Genomic DNA, 15,296 nt, shown 5'->3' on the forward strand with positions numbered 1-15,296 from the left:
CAGTGGGAACATCACTCTTTCCCCCTTTTAGTTCAGGGAATTACAACAGCCCATCTTTATCGAGCCCTTTGTGCCAAGCACTATAGAAACCATGAGGTAGATATTACCACCATCTCCACGAGGACGAGGACTGTGTCTGTCTTGCTCTGTGTTACATTCTCATCCCCTGTCACACAGTAGGCAGTCCCATTTTGTTGACTAAATCAAAGAGGTAATATGGGAATTTACTAGAGGAAAGAGGAGATAGGAGCCGTCAAGCCATGGTATGCCCGATGCAGGATTCTTGGCATAGCCTCGTAAAGATTCGTAGTGGTGTGGAACAAAAGGAAGAGAGGGAAAGGGGTAAACCTGAAAAAGACTAAAATAGTGTGGCGTGACAGAAAACCAGCTTCAGAGGCCAGAGATCCGAATTCAAGTCCCACCTTCACCACCAGCTATGTAACTTCAGGCAAGTAACTCCTCTTTTTCTGAGCCTTAGTTCCCATATCCATAAACAACTGGTGTCAGGTTAAGCTGATTCATAAACCAGATCTTTACTGAGTATATACGATGCGCAAAGCACTGTTCTAAGTGCTGGTAACACTTTGGTGAACGAGGCCTGTGCTGTCATAGAGCTTATATTTCATAAGAAGGAAACAGACAATGAAAGGAGGAAAGTTCCTAAGACAATCAGGTGGTGATAGGTGCTATGACAATAACAGAACAGGGTGATGGGATAGTACAGGGTGCTGGCTGTGGCCAGGTAGTGGCAGAAAGCCCCTCTGACAAAGCCACCTTTCAGCTGAGACCTGAAGGTAGTGGGCTGGCCAGAGGGTGGTCTGGCAGTGAGGCATTTCAAGCAGGGGAAGCAGCAAGAGCAGAGCCAGGCAGGTCGAAGAAACAGAAATGCCGTAACCCTCTTACCTTCTAGGATTCTAGAAACAGTGACGCGTCGCTTGTATTGTTTAGGTCAGGGGTTTGTATTATGAAATCATTTGTTGGTGGTATGGGACGTTTGCTTCTTAATGGAAGTGGATGGGTGGCATAGAGTCTTTGTGGAGCCCTTGGATGCGTCTCTGTCTCCCTGGCTCTCCCACAGGGCTGGTTGCTCAGCTGGCTCCCTGTGTAGATGCAGACTCCATTTTAGCTGCAGACTCTAAACGCAGACTGGAGAGAGCTGCCTCCTCAACTACTTACCCACGGCCTTGGAGGCCCAGAACCCCCTCCCATCCCACCTAGTCTTCTCCCATTCTGACAAGCCAGGGCTTTGAGAGCACAAGGTTCAGCTTTCTTGTTTTCCTGTCAGAGCAGAAGCCAGAAAATGAAACAGGAAACAGAGCGGAAGAGGAGGGGGGGTGGGCAGCAGAGAAAGGAAGGAAGGAAGGAGAAATTGCTGGAAAGTAGAGCTGAAGGTCTGGACAAAGTTCTACCCCTAACGGGTGACAGTTGAGCTGTTAGAAAACATTCTGACTTGTCACAAGAGACCCCTGTCCTTTTTACAAATAGATTTTTGAGAGAATTTGGTGTGGATAGAGGGAACCTTAGGAATGCTGGTCTTTCTCCCTTGTGAATTCACAAAGCAAGTATGGTACACTGCTCAGTTTTGTCTCTGCAAACTGAGTGCTGCTGGGAGCCTCATGGACTTCTAGAGATTCAAGCCACAACCTCAGGCCCCAGTCACGAGTGTGCACCACAGCTTGGCCGATTCACTCAGGGGCGTCTGAAGCTGAGGACAAGTGTCCCTGAAAAAAACGGGGGGAGAGTCCTCTCCATTTGTTTCCCTTCTCCAACACAAGACTAAAATGTGATTTCTACCGGATCCACCTTACACACAGCAGTACCCTAGGGCAGCTTAGGTCTCGGAGCCCGAAATGAGGGAGAACCAGAAGCTACAGTCCCTGGCCCCCGCAGAACTGATGGAGGCTAGTTTTCTCTGCCTGGAGAGATAGCAACCATCCCTTTGTTCCCACCCACGTTAATAGCTGTGGCAGAAGATAAAACCCCTCCCTCAGCCGGGGCTGTGGCCAGAGGCTAACCCAGACCCTCGCTCCGTTCTGGAGGGCCGATAACTGAAACCACAGAAGGCTTTGGAATCCTGAGAAACAAGAAATCCACCAACGGAGAAGGATTTATTATCTATTTCCTTTAAGGAGGGTGCAAAGTTGTTCTAACAGTTTCCGTTACAGGGGTGCCCACCGGCCGCTCCTCCCTAACAGACGGTTTTGTTGAGTTAGCTTCTTTTTCTTCTTCTTTTTGGCCTCACTTCCTACGAGAGCAACTGCCCGAATGAGGAAGAAGAGGGGGGGGGGAGGGGGAGGGGCGGGGCGCATTCTCTTAAGTTTCCTTCCTAATCCTCGTTAGCCACCTGAGGAGGTGGGGTCGAGGATCGAAGTAGGACACGAGGTGCCCGGGAGCTGAAGGGGAAAAGCAGGGGGATCCCCCACTTTCCTCACACCCAGGACGCAGAATGCCACTGCTGGCCACAGAAGCCCCAAGGCGTTTCTTTCTATTCAGGGAACATCTATTGTGTGCCAGGCCCTGTGCTGAGCTGGGGTGGCCTGACAGCAGGGAAAGTGCGGCTCTCTCCGGCTTCTGCGAAGAGGTCGCGGGGCGGCCCGAAACTCCGAGAGCCTCAGCACACACACACATCGGGAACTCAGTGGATGTTTGCGGGATGCAACCCGGGCGAGAGCGCCGACTCTGACACACCGCGGACTAACGGAAGGAGAGGGAGGGGGCCTGAGGCGCGTAAAGCGCCAGGGGGAACTCTTCAGGTGTCACCAAGGCGGGAAGCTGCCAAGGCCGAGGGGCGCGGACTCTTGGGTCCACGCCGTCCCCGCCCCGCGCGCCCGGAGTCAACATGGCCGCCGCGGAAGGGGGCGGGGCAACACCGAGTCCGGGCAGGAGGGGGGCGGGGTCGCCTCGGCGGAGCCAGTGCGCAGGCGCGGGATGTCGGGGCCCCGGATGGAGGAGCCGAGGTTCGGGCCCCGCCTGGGAGGTCGAGACGGGCCGGCGTTGTGGACCAGGCGCCAGCTCGGGAGCCTTGGAGTTCTCGGGGGAGGGAAGCCGTCAAACGGAGGCCGAGGGAAATGAGGCGGAGGCCGCCGAGAAGCGGGGAGCCCCGCCCCTCCGCCATAGCGGCTTCCCGGTGCCGCCTCTTCCTTTACAGCCTCCCGCTCTAGCCTGCCTTCCGGCCTTAGGCCGGGCCCCGCCGGCCCCCTCGGGAGTAGTCCCTGAGCCGTGGCTCCTTTTGGGAGAAGAGGTGCCCACTGTCCATTTAGGACTATGTCCGAGAGTAAGGGTTAGAATGGGCTTCCGACCCGGCTGGGCTGGCAGAAGGCGGCCCCTGGCTCGCGACAGCCAGCGAGGCCTCTGGCCCCAAGGACCCTGAGTCACGGAAACTTCCTCACTCCACAGAGGATGCTCCAAGGGAGCATCCAAGGGTCCAGGGCTCCGATTCAGGCTCCCCCAGAGTCTCAGATAGGGCCCTCCCTTGCTCTGAGCATACCCAGTAGGAGCATGCGCTGTCTTTGGACAAGTATTGGGCTAGGACTTGGGAGACCTGGGTTGTTGCCCTGGCTGTGAAAGAGCGCATCCCCTTTGGCCCGGGTGAAGGCTGGTCGGAAGACCATGAAGTTCCAGAAGGAAAAAAATGACATTCTCTTTAAATATAGCCTAAGGTGTGTCACTTGGCCCCAATGAGCCTCAGTTTCCACATCCATAAAATGGCGATGGTAACCATACTGGCCTCACAGGGTCTAATGAGATCTCTGATGTAAAAACCAAGGAGATTTTTTATTATTCACCACTATGGGCATAGTTATCTCCCGGGAAGATAGAGTAAAACTAGTTGCCCTGTAAATGTCCTGCCAATTTAAGAGTCTGATTCCGTCAAGGGGTTGTTGGGAAGTGAGGTCTGCAATAGCCAAGAGGGACAACTCACTGGCTTTATTTTGTTTTTTACTTGGTTTACCTGTAAGCTAAGAGTAGGTTACAAGTCTCCGGTGGTCGCTGGGGCTAGAGCTTGACTCTGGAGAGAGGAAAAGGAAGAATGGAAGCCTGGTGAAGAGGCAGAGGTGGGTTAACTGCTTTTCTGTCCCCAACTTTTTCTTCTGCATGTGAGTGGGAAGAGAAGGAAGGGAAAAAGTGAATTCGCCCTAGGATAAAGAATCAGCCGCCGTGTGAAGTTGGCTGTACTTGTTTCTACAATTCCTCTCAATTCAGCGAGTCAGATGCTGGAAATGTTGGGTAGATTCATAAACTACCGAGGCTCTTTGGTTTTTTTCAAAAGCTTGCCTTTGAACTGAATCTTGGTGAGCAAACCGGTGTGGCGTTAACGGCCCCTCCCTTCCTTCGGGCCTCCTGGTGATGGAGTGAGCAGCAGGCGCCCCCTTCTGCTGAGGAAAGTGTACTGTCAGCCTTGGCCAACCTTGCTCCCTTTCTGGAGGAATTGTATTTTCCTGTGGCTTCTGTGACTTAGGTCTTGATCTTACCGTGAGATATGGTGGGAGGAATACCTAAAGCAGTGATTTTATATCCCGAGCCAATGAACTGGTGATGCCATATCTTGTTCTTGCCACTTCCACTCAATGGGAACCCAGGCTTGAAATGCCAGTTTATAATGCCAGGCCCTGGGGGTATAGTTGGGAGCAAAACAAAGCCCCCGCCCTCACAAGCAACTTAAATAAGCAACAGCAGTAAGGACGACAAGGCAGAGTATAATGAGAGCATATCAAATAGTCTAGTGAGCATCAGAGAAGAATTCCAGAAACAGGTGACACCTAAAGATGTGATAGGTATTGGCCAGATAAGAAAGAACACTCTTCCAGCCCTCTCCATTAATTTCTAAGTTTTAATATTTTTTCTGTTAGGGATAGTGCACCCCAAATCAGTGAGCTGCCTCTGGTGCTCTTGCCCCCACTTCTGATTTCCCAGACTGGTGTTTGAATGTTCTGTAGGAGCCTTTGCTACTTCTTTCAGCCCAAGGAACTGTTTAAGACCAAAAAAAAAAAAAAAAAAAAGAAAAGAAAAGAAAAAAAGAAAGAAAGAAAAAGAAAAAAAAAAGCCTTAAAGTTCATTCCTTGCCTCAGAATGGCTTTGCAATTGTTTATACATTGCTGCCATTCCAACAAAGAGAGGGGGAAATAAGAGTTTTCTCCATCCCTAGTAGTCGACTCTGTCTTCCCCCTAAGTTTGTTTTAGCAATGTGAGCTGGCGGAAGTCCTGCTGAGTGGTGGTTTTCTTTTCCTTCTCCACTTAATTTAACAGACCAGCTGAACACACATCAGAGAGCTAGGCTAGAGTGTGTAGTCATTATGGTCTTCCAGTTCAGTTCTATGCCCCACTTTTGGGACTCTGGTTTGGGATCTAGTTTATTATTCTGGGCAGGAGGAAAAGGGCACACACCAAATAATAGCAACCACAACATGGGTTTGCTAGTACTTTTTCACACTTTCGTCCATTTCACCATCATGACAATTTTGTGAGAGAAAATAGTCTGGGGAAAAAAATAGTCTGATCCCATCTTATACGTAAAGAACTGAGGCTCACAAGGACTAAATGAGACCTTGTGAGCCACAGAGTCAGGACTTGAACCCAGGTCTTTAGTTCCTACGTAGAGGCGCTCAACAGTCTTTTAAAGGTTTTCTGCGAGCTTAGCTGCCAACCTCATGCCAATCTTCATGCAGAACTTTCCTGACAATACAGTGCTTCAGGGTGATACCAGGTGGGTCCCATCTGCCTTCAAGATGCTTTTCCCTCATCTGGGCCGTTAGGTGGTTGAGTTTGCCATGTAATGGCGAAGGGGGAGTCTCCTGTGAAGAATGCTTTCAAGAATTTACTTTCGGCCCACATGTAATGTTTTCTCCTTGGGTTTTGGAGTTTAGAAGCCCGAGGGAGCTCAGTCCTGGCAGCGACTCCCCTGAATTCCCGGTGGCGAGAGGATGTGGCCCATGGATCCATCCAGGAAAGAGGTGCTGAGGTTTGCAGTCAGCTGCCGTGTCCTGACTCTGGTGTTGCAGGTCAGTCTCTGATCTTTTGTCCTGAACATGCTGGGCTAGGCACTAAGTAAGAATTGTCCCCGTATTCTTTCTGCCTCCCAGGTGTACCCTTCCATGTGGTTGGAACCATAGACACCTATACCTGATAACTGAGAAGTGGTCGGGACTCTTAGAAATGGTCTTTTTAAAAATATTTTATTGACTTTTTAAAGTAAACTTCATGCTCAGTGTGGGTCTCAAACTCACAACCCCAAGAACAAGAGTTGCATGTTTTACTGACTGAGCCAGCCAGATCCCCCAGAAGTGATCTTTTAATCCCTTGTTTTACACATGAAGCAGCAGAGGCCCAGAAAGGTTAAATGGCTTCCCTAAAGACACACAGCAAGTTAGAGAAGGGCCAGAGTCAGACCCCAGGGTTCCTAACTCCAGAGGTAGTGGGCTTTCTAACAGACCATGAAGTTCTGTAATGAGAGATGCCATTAGGGCATGACAGCACAAGGCATTGCCCTAGAGTCCCCTTAGCAGGAGACTGAGCACTGTGTCAGTCAGTTGAGTGCACGATCCTGAGACACTCTATGTATACTCGGTTAGTCAGCAATGTCCCAACTCTTCCCCTGGTATCGCCCCTTGCTGCCTTACCCACCACAACCCTCAGAATGCATTTGCACTTTTACAATTCCCTTTCCCCTCTGAGGCTGGCCTTGATACATATTTTAATCAAATTTCACACATATATGAATTCTATCTGGTGCCTAGCACGGTGCTCAGTGCTTAGTATGTTCTCACTGTGTGTTGTTGAATGGATGTCAACAACCTAGTGATGTTATATTAGCATAATTATGTGTGCTTTTTTTCACAAATGGCACTTCCTCAGGCTCATAGCTGGTTCCTTTCTGGAAACCTCCTTTCTTCCTTCCCACACAATGAGGCATAGCAGCCTCTGCTGGGCCCCAGGTTTAGTTAAAAGTAGCTTCAACTTGGAGACTAGGGCCATTTTCTGTGACTATCTCTCCTGTCCCATTTGTTTTCACTGTTGAAAGTGGCCTGATAAAGAAACTGGCCAAAAAGAGAGAGAGCCTTAAAAATGGGGTCATATGGGGAAAATGACTCAGTGATGGCTTTGAACAGCATCAGATGAGTGACTGGCAGGACCGTGAACTGGCATCTGGGATAGGGAACCAGGACTAATTCCGATGGTGATCTGGAAATGAGTATGTCTCTTCTCTCACTCAGCCACCACAATTGTATGAAGTGCCTACTCTGTTCTGAGTACTGTGCTAGGTGATGAGTATGAAAAGTCTTGGCACTCTCTTTTCCTTTAAGTAACTGACAATCTAATGATGCAAAAAGACACTTGACAATAATGCTATTTCATCATCCCTCTCTCTCCCCCAGCCCCCTTCCAGCTTTAAAGCTCACGCCTCAAGTGATATCCCCAGTTACCCTTCATTGTTGCTGGCATCTCTGTTAATGACAACTCATTCCTCTTCATTCCTTGAAGATTTTAGCTCCTGACTCACCATTGCTCTTTCCAGAACTGTTGATTTCTTGGTGGTTTCAATATTAATACAGCTGATACAACTAACCACTATCTCCTATCTTTCCAGCTCACTCCCTCTAGTAACCCAGTTCTAACGGTTCTCCCACCCCCTCAGAACTTAAAATCCGTTGGTTCTACCACTGTTTCACTGTGCCTCATCCACCTTATGGCTTCCATGCCCCTTCTTAGCCAGCTAGATTCCATGGTCCACCAGGCATACACGCATAATTCGCTTGCTCCCTTCTCCCTGGCTTACAACACAAAAGCTCAGTCACAGCTCAGTTTCTTTCTCTGTCTACTGCTGCGTCTGCCCAGAGAACACACAACTGTATTGACTAGTCTCTTTCTCTGCAAGATCACTGGCCCAAGTGAGTCTTTAGTGCTACCTGGCAATCTTAGTGTATTTCCCAGGCCCGTTCACCCTCCCATTCTCTCAAATTGTTCTGTACATCAGAATCCCCCTGGGGGAGCTTTAAAAAAAATGTCAATACCCAGGCTGTATCTCATACCAGTTCAATCATTAACCCTGGGGATAGGACCCAGACATTCAGACCTCAGTAGTTTTTAATTTCCTGGGGTGATTCCAGTGCACAGCCTATTTTGAGAACTAGAGTCAGAGATGACTTATTTTACACGTTTTCCTCTTTGTTCAAGTCCCTAACACCTTTTCCCCAACTTGCTTCCCTGAGTGAAAACTCAGAAAAATAGATGTCATCAGAAATGGCCTTGTGAGTGCTCCCACCTCCTCCGTCACACGCTTGCATCTGCACCTCTGGGCCTTCACTGCTGAAGTGAGGCTGAACCCAGCTCTCCTTTCCAGGCCCGCCCCCCACCTCTACCAGTGTAGCAGTTCCTACCCACTTCTGCCTGCTCTAGCCATCCTCCCCTCTCTCCTGCAAACCTGGTGGTTGCCTTTCCACTGGATTGTTCCCATTCACAAACAAATACTTATCTCCCACATTGTCATTCACTACTACCCCACTTACAACCAAACTTGTCCAAATAGTTGTCTGTTTGCCTCAGTCTGCCTTCTTCCCTTCTTTGCCAAACCCAGTCCATGAAGTCTGCTGTGTCCTCAACTCTACTGAAATAACTCTTGTCAAACTTACCAGTGACCTACACATTTCTAAATCCAGTGGTCACTTTTCAGTCCCCATCTTCCTGACCTCCCAGCAGCACTTAACAGAGTTGGTCACTCCCTTGCTTCACTTGGTTCTAAGACACCACTCTCTCCTGGTTTTCCTCGTACCTTACTGACTGTTCCTTCTTTATCTTCATTCTGGATCCTCATTGTCCTTCAAGCCCCAACCCTCTAAATGTTGACACATCCAGGGCCCAATCCTCCGATATCTCTTCTCTAGCCATACTTCCTCTCCAGATGATCTCATTCAGTCTCATGCCTTTAAATACCTTCTGTGCACTTATGATGCCTGAATTTACATCTCCAGCCCTGACTGCCCTCCTTACCCTCAGACTCCTAGATCTCACTGCCTTGTTGACCTCTGCGCTGGAATGTCTTAGCTCAAATTTAGCTAGTCTAGAACCGAACTCCCGATTGTCCTCCAACAAGTCGGTTCTTCCTCATTTTATTAAACGGTAATTCTTCCCTTCCAGTTGCTCAACCGAAATCCTAGTTCTCCTTCATCCCGCAGGCTCTCTTCAATGTCGTCATCCCAGATCACCGTGCAGAAGCCTTCTCTCCTCCTCGCCTCACCCCCTCGGGCTCTGTGGACCAACTTGTGGAAGGTCTTCTGGGTGGCCTGTCTCACTGGGATGCGGAACACTTCCTGTTCATTGCCGAGCACGGCTATCTGTACGAGCACAACTTTGCCTTCTTCCCTGGCTTCCCCCTGGCTCTCCTGGTGGGAGCTGAACTCCTGAGACCCCTGCGGGCATTACTGAACCTACGGAGTTGCCTGTTAATCTCAGTAGCTTTGCTCAATTCTTTGTTCTCCGTCCTGGCCGCAGTCGCACTTCACGACCTGGGCTGTCTGGTTTTGCACTGTCCCCGCCAGGCCTTTTACGGAGCCCTGCTCTTCTGCCTCAGCCCAGCCAATGTCTTCCTGGCAGCTGGTTACTCAGAAGCTTTGTTTGCCCTCCTGACGTTCAGCGCCATGGGGCAGCTGGAAAGGGGCCGAAGCTGGACTAGTGGACTCCTCTTTGCCCTTGCCACTGGTGTACGTTCCAATGGGCTGGTCAACATTGGCTTCCTCGTGTATTCTCAGTGCCAAAGCTTTCTGTCTTCTCTCATGGTGCTGAATCCTCTGAGAGAGCTCTTGAAGCTGATGGGCTCTGTGTTCCTCTCTGTGCTCATACTTGGCCTTCCCTTTGCCCTCTTTCAGTATTATGCCTATACTCAGTTCTGTCTGTCAGGCTCGGCCCACCCCATCCCTAAGCCCTTGCTGCAGTTAGCTGTTGACAAGGGCTACCGGATCGTGGAGGGAAATGAGCCACCTTGGTGCTCCTGGGAACTTCCCCTAATATATAGCTATATCCAGGATATCTACTGGAATGTTGGCTTTTTGAGATACTATGAGCTCAAGCAGGTGCCCAATTTCCTACTGGCTGCACCAGTGGCCCTCCTGGTTGCCTGGGCCACGTGGACATATGTGACCACCCACCCTTGGTTCTGCCTTACCCTTGGAATGCAAAGGAGCAAGAAGAGTAAGACCCTAGAAAAATCTGATTCTGGATTCCTCGGTCCTCGGGTGTTTGTGTACCTGGTCCACGCTGCAGCACTGTTGCTGTTTGGCAGTCTGTGCATGCATGTTCAGGTGAGGTGGGATAAGGGTGTGAGTTCCTGGCTGGGATAAGGGTGTGAATACAGGCAGGACCCCTTGGCCAGGGACAAGGAAGCCTGCTGGCTTCTCCCATTTGAGAAACCTGCACCTAATTTATTCATTCAACAACTATTTGTGGGCTTTCTTTGTCTAGATCCTGGGCCAGACCACTGAGGAATGGAACACAAGTGAGATAAGGTTGCTGCCCTGGTGGGTCTCATGGTAGAAATGGGGAGACAGACACTTCCCAGATAAAATTCTAGTATAGCGGGATGGAAGAGGAGTTGCTGTTTTGAGATCAAGTATTGTGGAAGCACAGAGCAAAAAATGGACTGAAGGAGTTGAGGAGGGCATCATACTAAGGCTGGGTCCTAAAGAGTAAGAAGGAGTGCGTTTAAGAAGCAGAGGAAAACTATTCTGGGCAGATGAAGGGTGTGTGCGGAGACACGAGAGTTGTAGAAGGACCTGATGTGATGGTGATAAAGGAGTAAGTGCAGAGGAGAGCTCGGGACCTTCCCCTCCTGCATGGCTAACACCCAGAGTGTCTGCTTGAGTGTTGACTTGTTGAGGTGCTCTCCACTCTGGCAGATACTCCGTCTTCAGAGGAGCTCCCTTGTGCCATGTTCGGGGTGGGGGTGGAGAGATAGGAATGGGAAGTGTTTGATACTTTCTATTTTTTTTTATTCCTGGCTGTGGCCCCATTTCCCACATAATCTCGAGGAAGTTGTTTTTCTCCGTGCCGGCCACTCCTTTGCAGTTTCTGCCTCTTGGAGGCGCACATTGGCTGTTTGTGAAGTTTTCTGGGCTGTGTGAAGAAGAGGCACAGGGGAAATAGAAAGTAGCATTCTGTGTTTGTAGCTGGATTAACTAGTAGAGTGCGTGCCAGCAAAGCTTAGAGTTTCCAGCTTAGATGAGGGAGGCCATGTGGAGACTTGGCTCTGAACTCCCCTAGAAGGGAAAATGTTGAACCGCAGGATTGCCTGCCCCTTTTCCCTCTGTTTTGCCATTCCCAGGGGATGAGGGAACCACTTCAGGTCCCCAAAGCCCACGTCACAGCCTAGTGTTTAGAGTCCAGGCCCTAGGCTAAAATTGGACCCCATAGAGTTTTTAGTATTGATTGGCCCATTACTGTAGTAATTAGCCTGTAGCTGTTTATTTGTAACATTGAGGTCACCCGGCTGGTGTTACACACAGCTTTATCAGGCAGATCCTAAGTTCTGCTGTGTCTCTTTTCCAGTACAATACATTTCTAGTCATGGGGCTGTAGTTCACCTAGCAGCAGGGAAGTCCCAGGCTGGTCCGGTTTGAAGCATTGACAGTCCAATAAATGTCGGTTTTCCCTCTCTTACGATTTCAGGTTCTCACCAGATTTCTAGGTTCCTCCACTCCTATTGTGTACTGGTTTCCAGCTTACTTGCTTCAGGATCAAGAGCCACTGTTGAGATCCCTAGAGACTGCGCCTTGGAAGCCGCTTGCAGGGGCCTGCCCACCAGGACAAAAGGTCCCCAGGAATTCTATCATGGGACTTTTGTACAACTGGAAAACCTGTTCTCTAGTCACACGATGCATTCTGGGCTACTTCCTGTCTTACTGGCTCCTGGGACTACTCCTACATTGCAACTTCCTGCCTTGGACGTGACCTGGCGTCTCGGGGGTCTGGAAGTACAGATACACACTGGGACTGGCTGCACTGCCCTGGGACCGTTGCTCCGTCCATTAGAACCCCTCCGTCTCTCTCTCTGAAGGCTGGTCAGGACTGGGAGAAGTGTGAGCCACTGGAGAACCCCTGCTGGTCCTGGCTGTGGCAAATTTTAGATTAGTAGCAGCTATTTTCTCTGTGAGTAAAGAAATCATACTCTAGGTCTAAAGTTACACTTGGATCTGTCCCCTCAACCAAGCATAGCAAAAATAGTTGCAAACTTACCACTGACCCACATGTAAATTTAAATGTAAATTGCTTAAATGTCTATTTCATCAAAGGCTCTAGCTGACAGGCTGGGAATAGTCCACACATGATGGCAGAGGCCTGAACAGTGTAGTGGCAGTAAGAAGTAAAGTAGGACCACCTTTTTGATGGGACATTGTTTCTGATTACTTTTTTCACGATTCGTTCATTTATTTATATGAAAAAACTTGCAAAGATAGGCAAATTAAACAACTGTTGGTTATGCAGGCAATGAATTACCTTACCTTTCTTAAAATACTACAAATTTCTTAGGGAAGAAGTCATGGTAAAAAGAACATTGCACAAAGAAGCAGGAGACCTGGATTGTAGTCCTCTCAGTAAAACCCCCCTTACCAGCTGTGTGACCTTGGGAGGGTTTTCACAGCCTTAGTCACCTCTTCTGAAACTGGGGGAAATAATATTATCCTATTGGGAGAGGAGAGGGGATGGGCCATATAATCTAGTAGGTCTCTTTCTGCTCTAGGATCTTAAGAGCTGCGTTAAGCCATGGAATCACCCCAGTCTAAACACTTCATGTAGTGGCTCAAACATGTGAGTTTAGGAGAAAATATCCAATTCTCCTGCTTTCAGTACTTAGAAGGAACTCTCCCTTCTTGGGTGCAACTCTGAGGAGTAACTCAAGTGACCTTTCCTTTGAATGAGGGAAAGCAGCGACACCTGGCAAATGCGGCTCCCTGACCTGTGTAAGTAAATCTGTGCCGGGCAAGTAAATGGTCAAAGTGGTGACTGGTTGCCCTGCCCTGCCCAAGTGTCTGTGCTTGCTTGATTGGTAGACATGGGTCAGAGGAGCCAACCAGGCAGCATGAATTGAAAAATTGTGAGTAAGTACAGGGTTGAACGAAATGGTATCTTTCTGGCTCCCATTTGGTTATGAGCCCATCACTGTACTGGTGGTAAGAGCATTGACCCCTCCTCAGCTATTTTTGCTCATTCTTTGAGCCAGGTAAGAGGCTCTGTATCGTCTCCACTCGATCCCGGTTTGAGCTAAAAATTCCAACAGGCAGAAATTTCAAAATAGATGGGTAATCATAGCTTCTGGAGAGCACTGAGAATTGGAATTTTGACATGCTCCCTCTGACCATGACAGAAAGCTAAACTTGCCAGCTGAAGGGAAGCTCCTGGCTGAGCCCCAACACCCTCTGTTGGAGCTTCTCGTCAGCCTGGCCAATAAGCGTTTCCCATCCATTGCCCCAGCTTTAGCACAGCTGAGAGCATTTGGTCCAGAGTCAAATGCTTCTGAAAATGTACACACAGATTGGGGCAGCCCTCTGCCTTCTGCCAAGACACCCGAGTGCCCTTCTTGGCAAAAGAGGATAACCCCTGCCCTAGTGTCCCTCCAGTTGGCAGAAACCATTCCCTCCTTCCTCACCAACAGCTGCAAATCCACCCCGTGTGCAGGAAGACTTGAGGTCCTATTTCAGCTCTGTACCGCAGAGGTAGGAGCACCAGATGCTTTGTTTTCATGGATTCTCCTCTTTACCTCTTTTTGGGGGGTGAACAGGACATGTTGCTTGCAGACACAAATTCTTTCAAGGACCAGAAACCCTACAAATGGAAATCCCACCTTCTCAACTAATACCGAGGAATCAAACTCTTGGTGTTCTGCAAAGGCCTTAATGGTTACATTTGATCATAGAGGAGACAACTGAGGACCCCAGCTAGGTGGACACACCTGGTATGTGACCTGGAGACGGGCACAGTTTTCTCTCTGACCTTGGAGGGATCTAGTTGCTATTCTCCAAGGATCTAAGGAATGGGCTGATTTTATGGCCAGCAGCTGTCCTTTTACCATCCTATTAACAGTCTTTAATAGTCTGGGAGAGGGACATGAAGGGCCCAAGGCAGGAAGCTTCCTGTTTACCCTAAGGTCTAACAATGCTGCAGCTGGGTTGGGCGTCTACAATTTCAGAGAAAAGTCATTTCCTTCTGAGACCCAGCTAAAACAGAAACCAGACGCTTCATACACCTAAGAAGTAGATGCTTTTTTGTTCTTTAATGAAGGTGGGAGGAGAGGGAGTGTTTGACATGTCTTTACCAGTCCCCTTGAGGAAAAATCACTTCTTTTCTTGAACAGACCTTCTCACCTTCGTCTAAAAATGTAGTGTGTGCAAGCTCAAAGGATTTGAAATTGATGGATTCTTTCAACAATTGTTTATTATGCCTGTTTTAGGGACGAAAGGTGATTTGCTATATGTCCTGCCCTCAAATAACTGTCTAACAGAGTTGCCAGCAGATACACAGAAACATTAATCAAGGTAGAAACTGGAAAATTCTGAAGACTGAAGGGCCACGTAAACTTCTTGCTCTGTACCTCTCTACTTGAACTTTTTATGACAAGGAAGAGTTAAAGTTTTGCTTGTATGCTTAGGAAAAGGTAAGTGAGGTACAGATCAAGTCCTCTGTAAATTCACACAAGGTGGTGATCCCTTCCAGTTTGTAATACCTGAACAGACTTGGCGGGGAAATAACCTTTGAGCTGGACTTGGAAGGACAGAAAGGATTTGAAAGTTAAGGGCAGAGAATGAGTATAGGAAGCAGGCCATGGAACAGGACTGGAAGAAGCTTAGCTTGAGTGGAACTGAGGTATTGTCATTGAGATCTGCGTACTGACGCATAAATGTGAGCCAGATACTGAATCTCTGAGCCTCAGTTTACTCATCTGTGAAGTGTGGATAACACTATCTACCTCACAGATGTGAATAATATCCGTCTCATAGGGTTGTTGTGGAAACTAAATGAAAAGCGTTTAGAACAGTCCAACAAATGAATAGCTGCACTTCAGACCTGCTGAGTTTACAGTGACAACACATTCAACACATTCATACGCCAGGAAATGTGGAACTGGAGACAGGGAGAGAGGTCAGGGAGCCATCCACACAGACATGATCATTACAGCAGCAGCCATGATCTCGGATGAGACTGTCAGAAAAGTATAGAGTAGGAGGGCCTAGAAGACCTTGGGCAAGTGATTCAACTTCTCCAAGCCTGTTTTCTCATCCTGAAAATGGGGGTGATAGCACCAACCCCACAGA

At 48.8% G+C, this 15,296-nt stretch overlaps 1 protein-coding gene across 6 annotated transcripts; it reads left to right on the top strand.

The window, feature by feature from the left end:
- The first annotated feature begins 2,329 nt into the window (after positions 1-2,329).
- On the top strand, positions 2,330-12,475 carry PIGV (phosphatidylinositol glycan anchor biosynthesis class V). 6 transcript variants are annotated; one of them, XM_043574156.1, is made up of 5 exons: positions 2,330-2,957; positions 3,960-4,055; positions 5,865-5,999; positions 9,171-10,292; positions 11,656-12,475. In XM_043574156.1, exons 3-5 carry the CDS (start codon positions 5,922-5,924, stop codon positions 11,935-11,937), a joined length of 1,482 nt encoding a protein of 493 aa, XP_043430091.1. In that variant the 5' UTR covers positions 2,330-2,957; positions 3,960-4,055; positions 5,865-5,921; the 3' UTR covers positions 11,938-12,475. The 6 variants fall into 6 exon arrangements, with proteins under 6 accessions (XP_043430091.1, XP_043430092.1, XP_043430093.1 ...); XM_043574157.1 differs by having other exon boundaries at positions 2,942-3,241; XM_043574158.1 differs by having other exon boundaries at positions 2,946-3,127.
- The last annotated feature ends 2,821 nt before the right edge of the window (positions 12,476-15,296 follow it).

The sequence above is a fragment of the Prionailurus bengalensis genome, chromosome C1 (assembly GCF_016509475.1).
Source record: "Prionailurus bengalensis isolate Pbe53 chromosome C1, Fcat_Pben_1.1_paternal_pri, whole genome shotgun sequence".
NCBI classification, from domain to species: domain Eukaryota; kingdom Metazoa; phylum Chordata; class Mammalia; order Carnivora; family Felidae; genus Prionailurus; species Prionailurus bengalensis.

Bases quoted from the DNA above. Each gene is read 5' to 3' on its own strand.
- PIGV (XM_043574156.1), top strand. From the start codon at position 5,922: ATGTGGCCCATGGATCCATCCAGGAAAGAGGTGCTGAGGTTTGCAGTC. The intron at 6,000-9,170 runs GTCAGTCTCTGA...TTCATCCCGCAG, and splicing joins TCCTGACTCTGGTGTTGCAG to GCTCTCTTCAATGTCGTCAT. The intron at 10,293-11,655 runs GTGAGGTGGGAT...TTACGATTTCAG, and splicing joins GTCTGTGCATGCATGTTCAG to GTTCTCACCAGATTTCTAGG.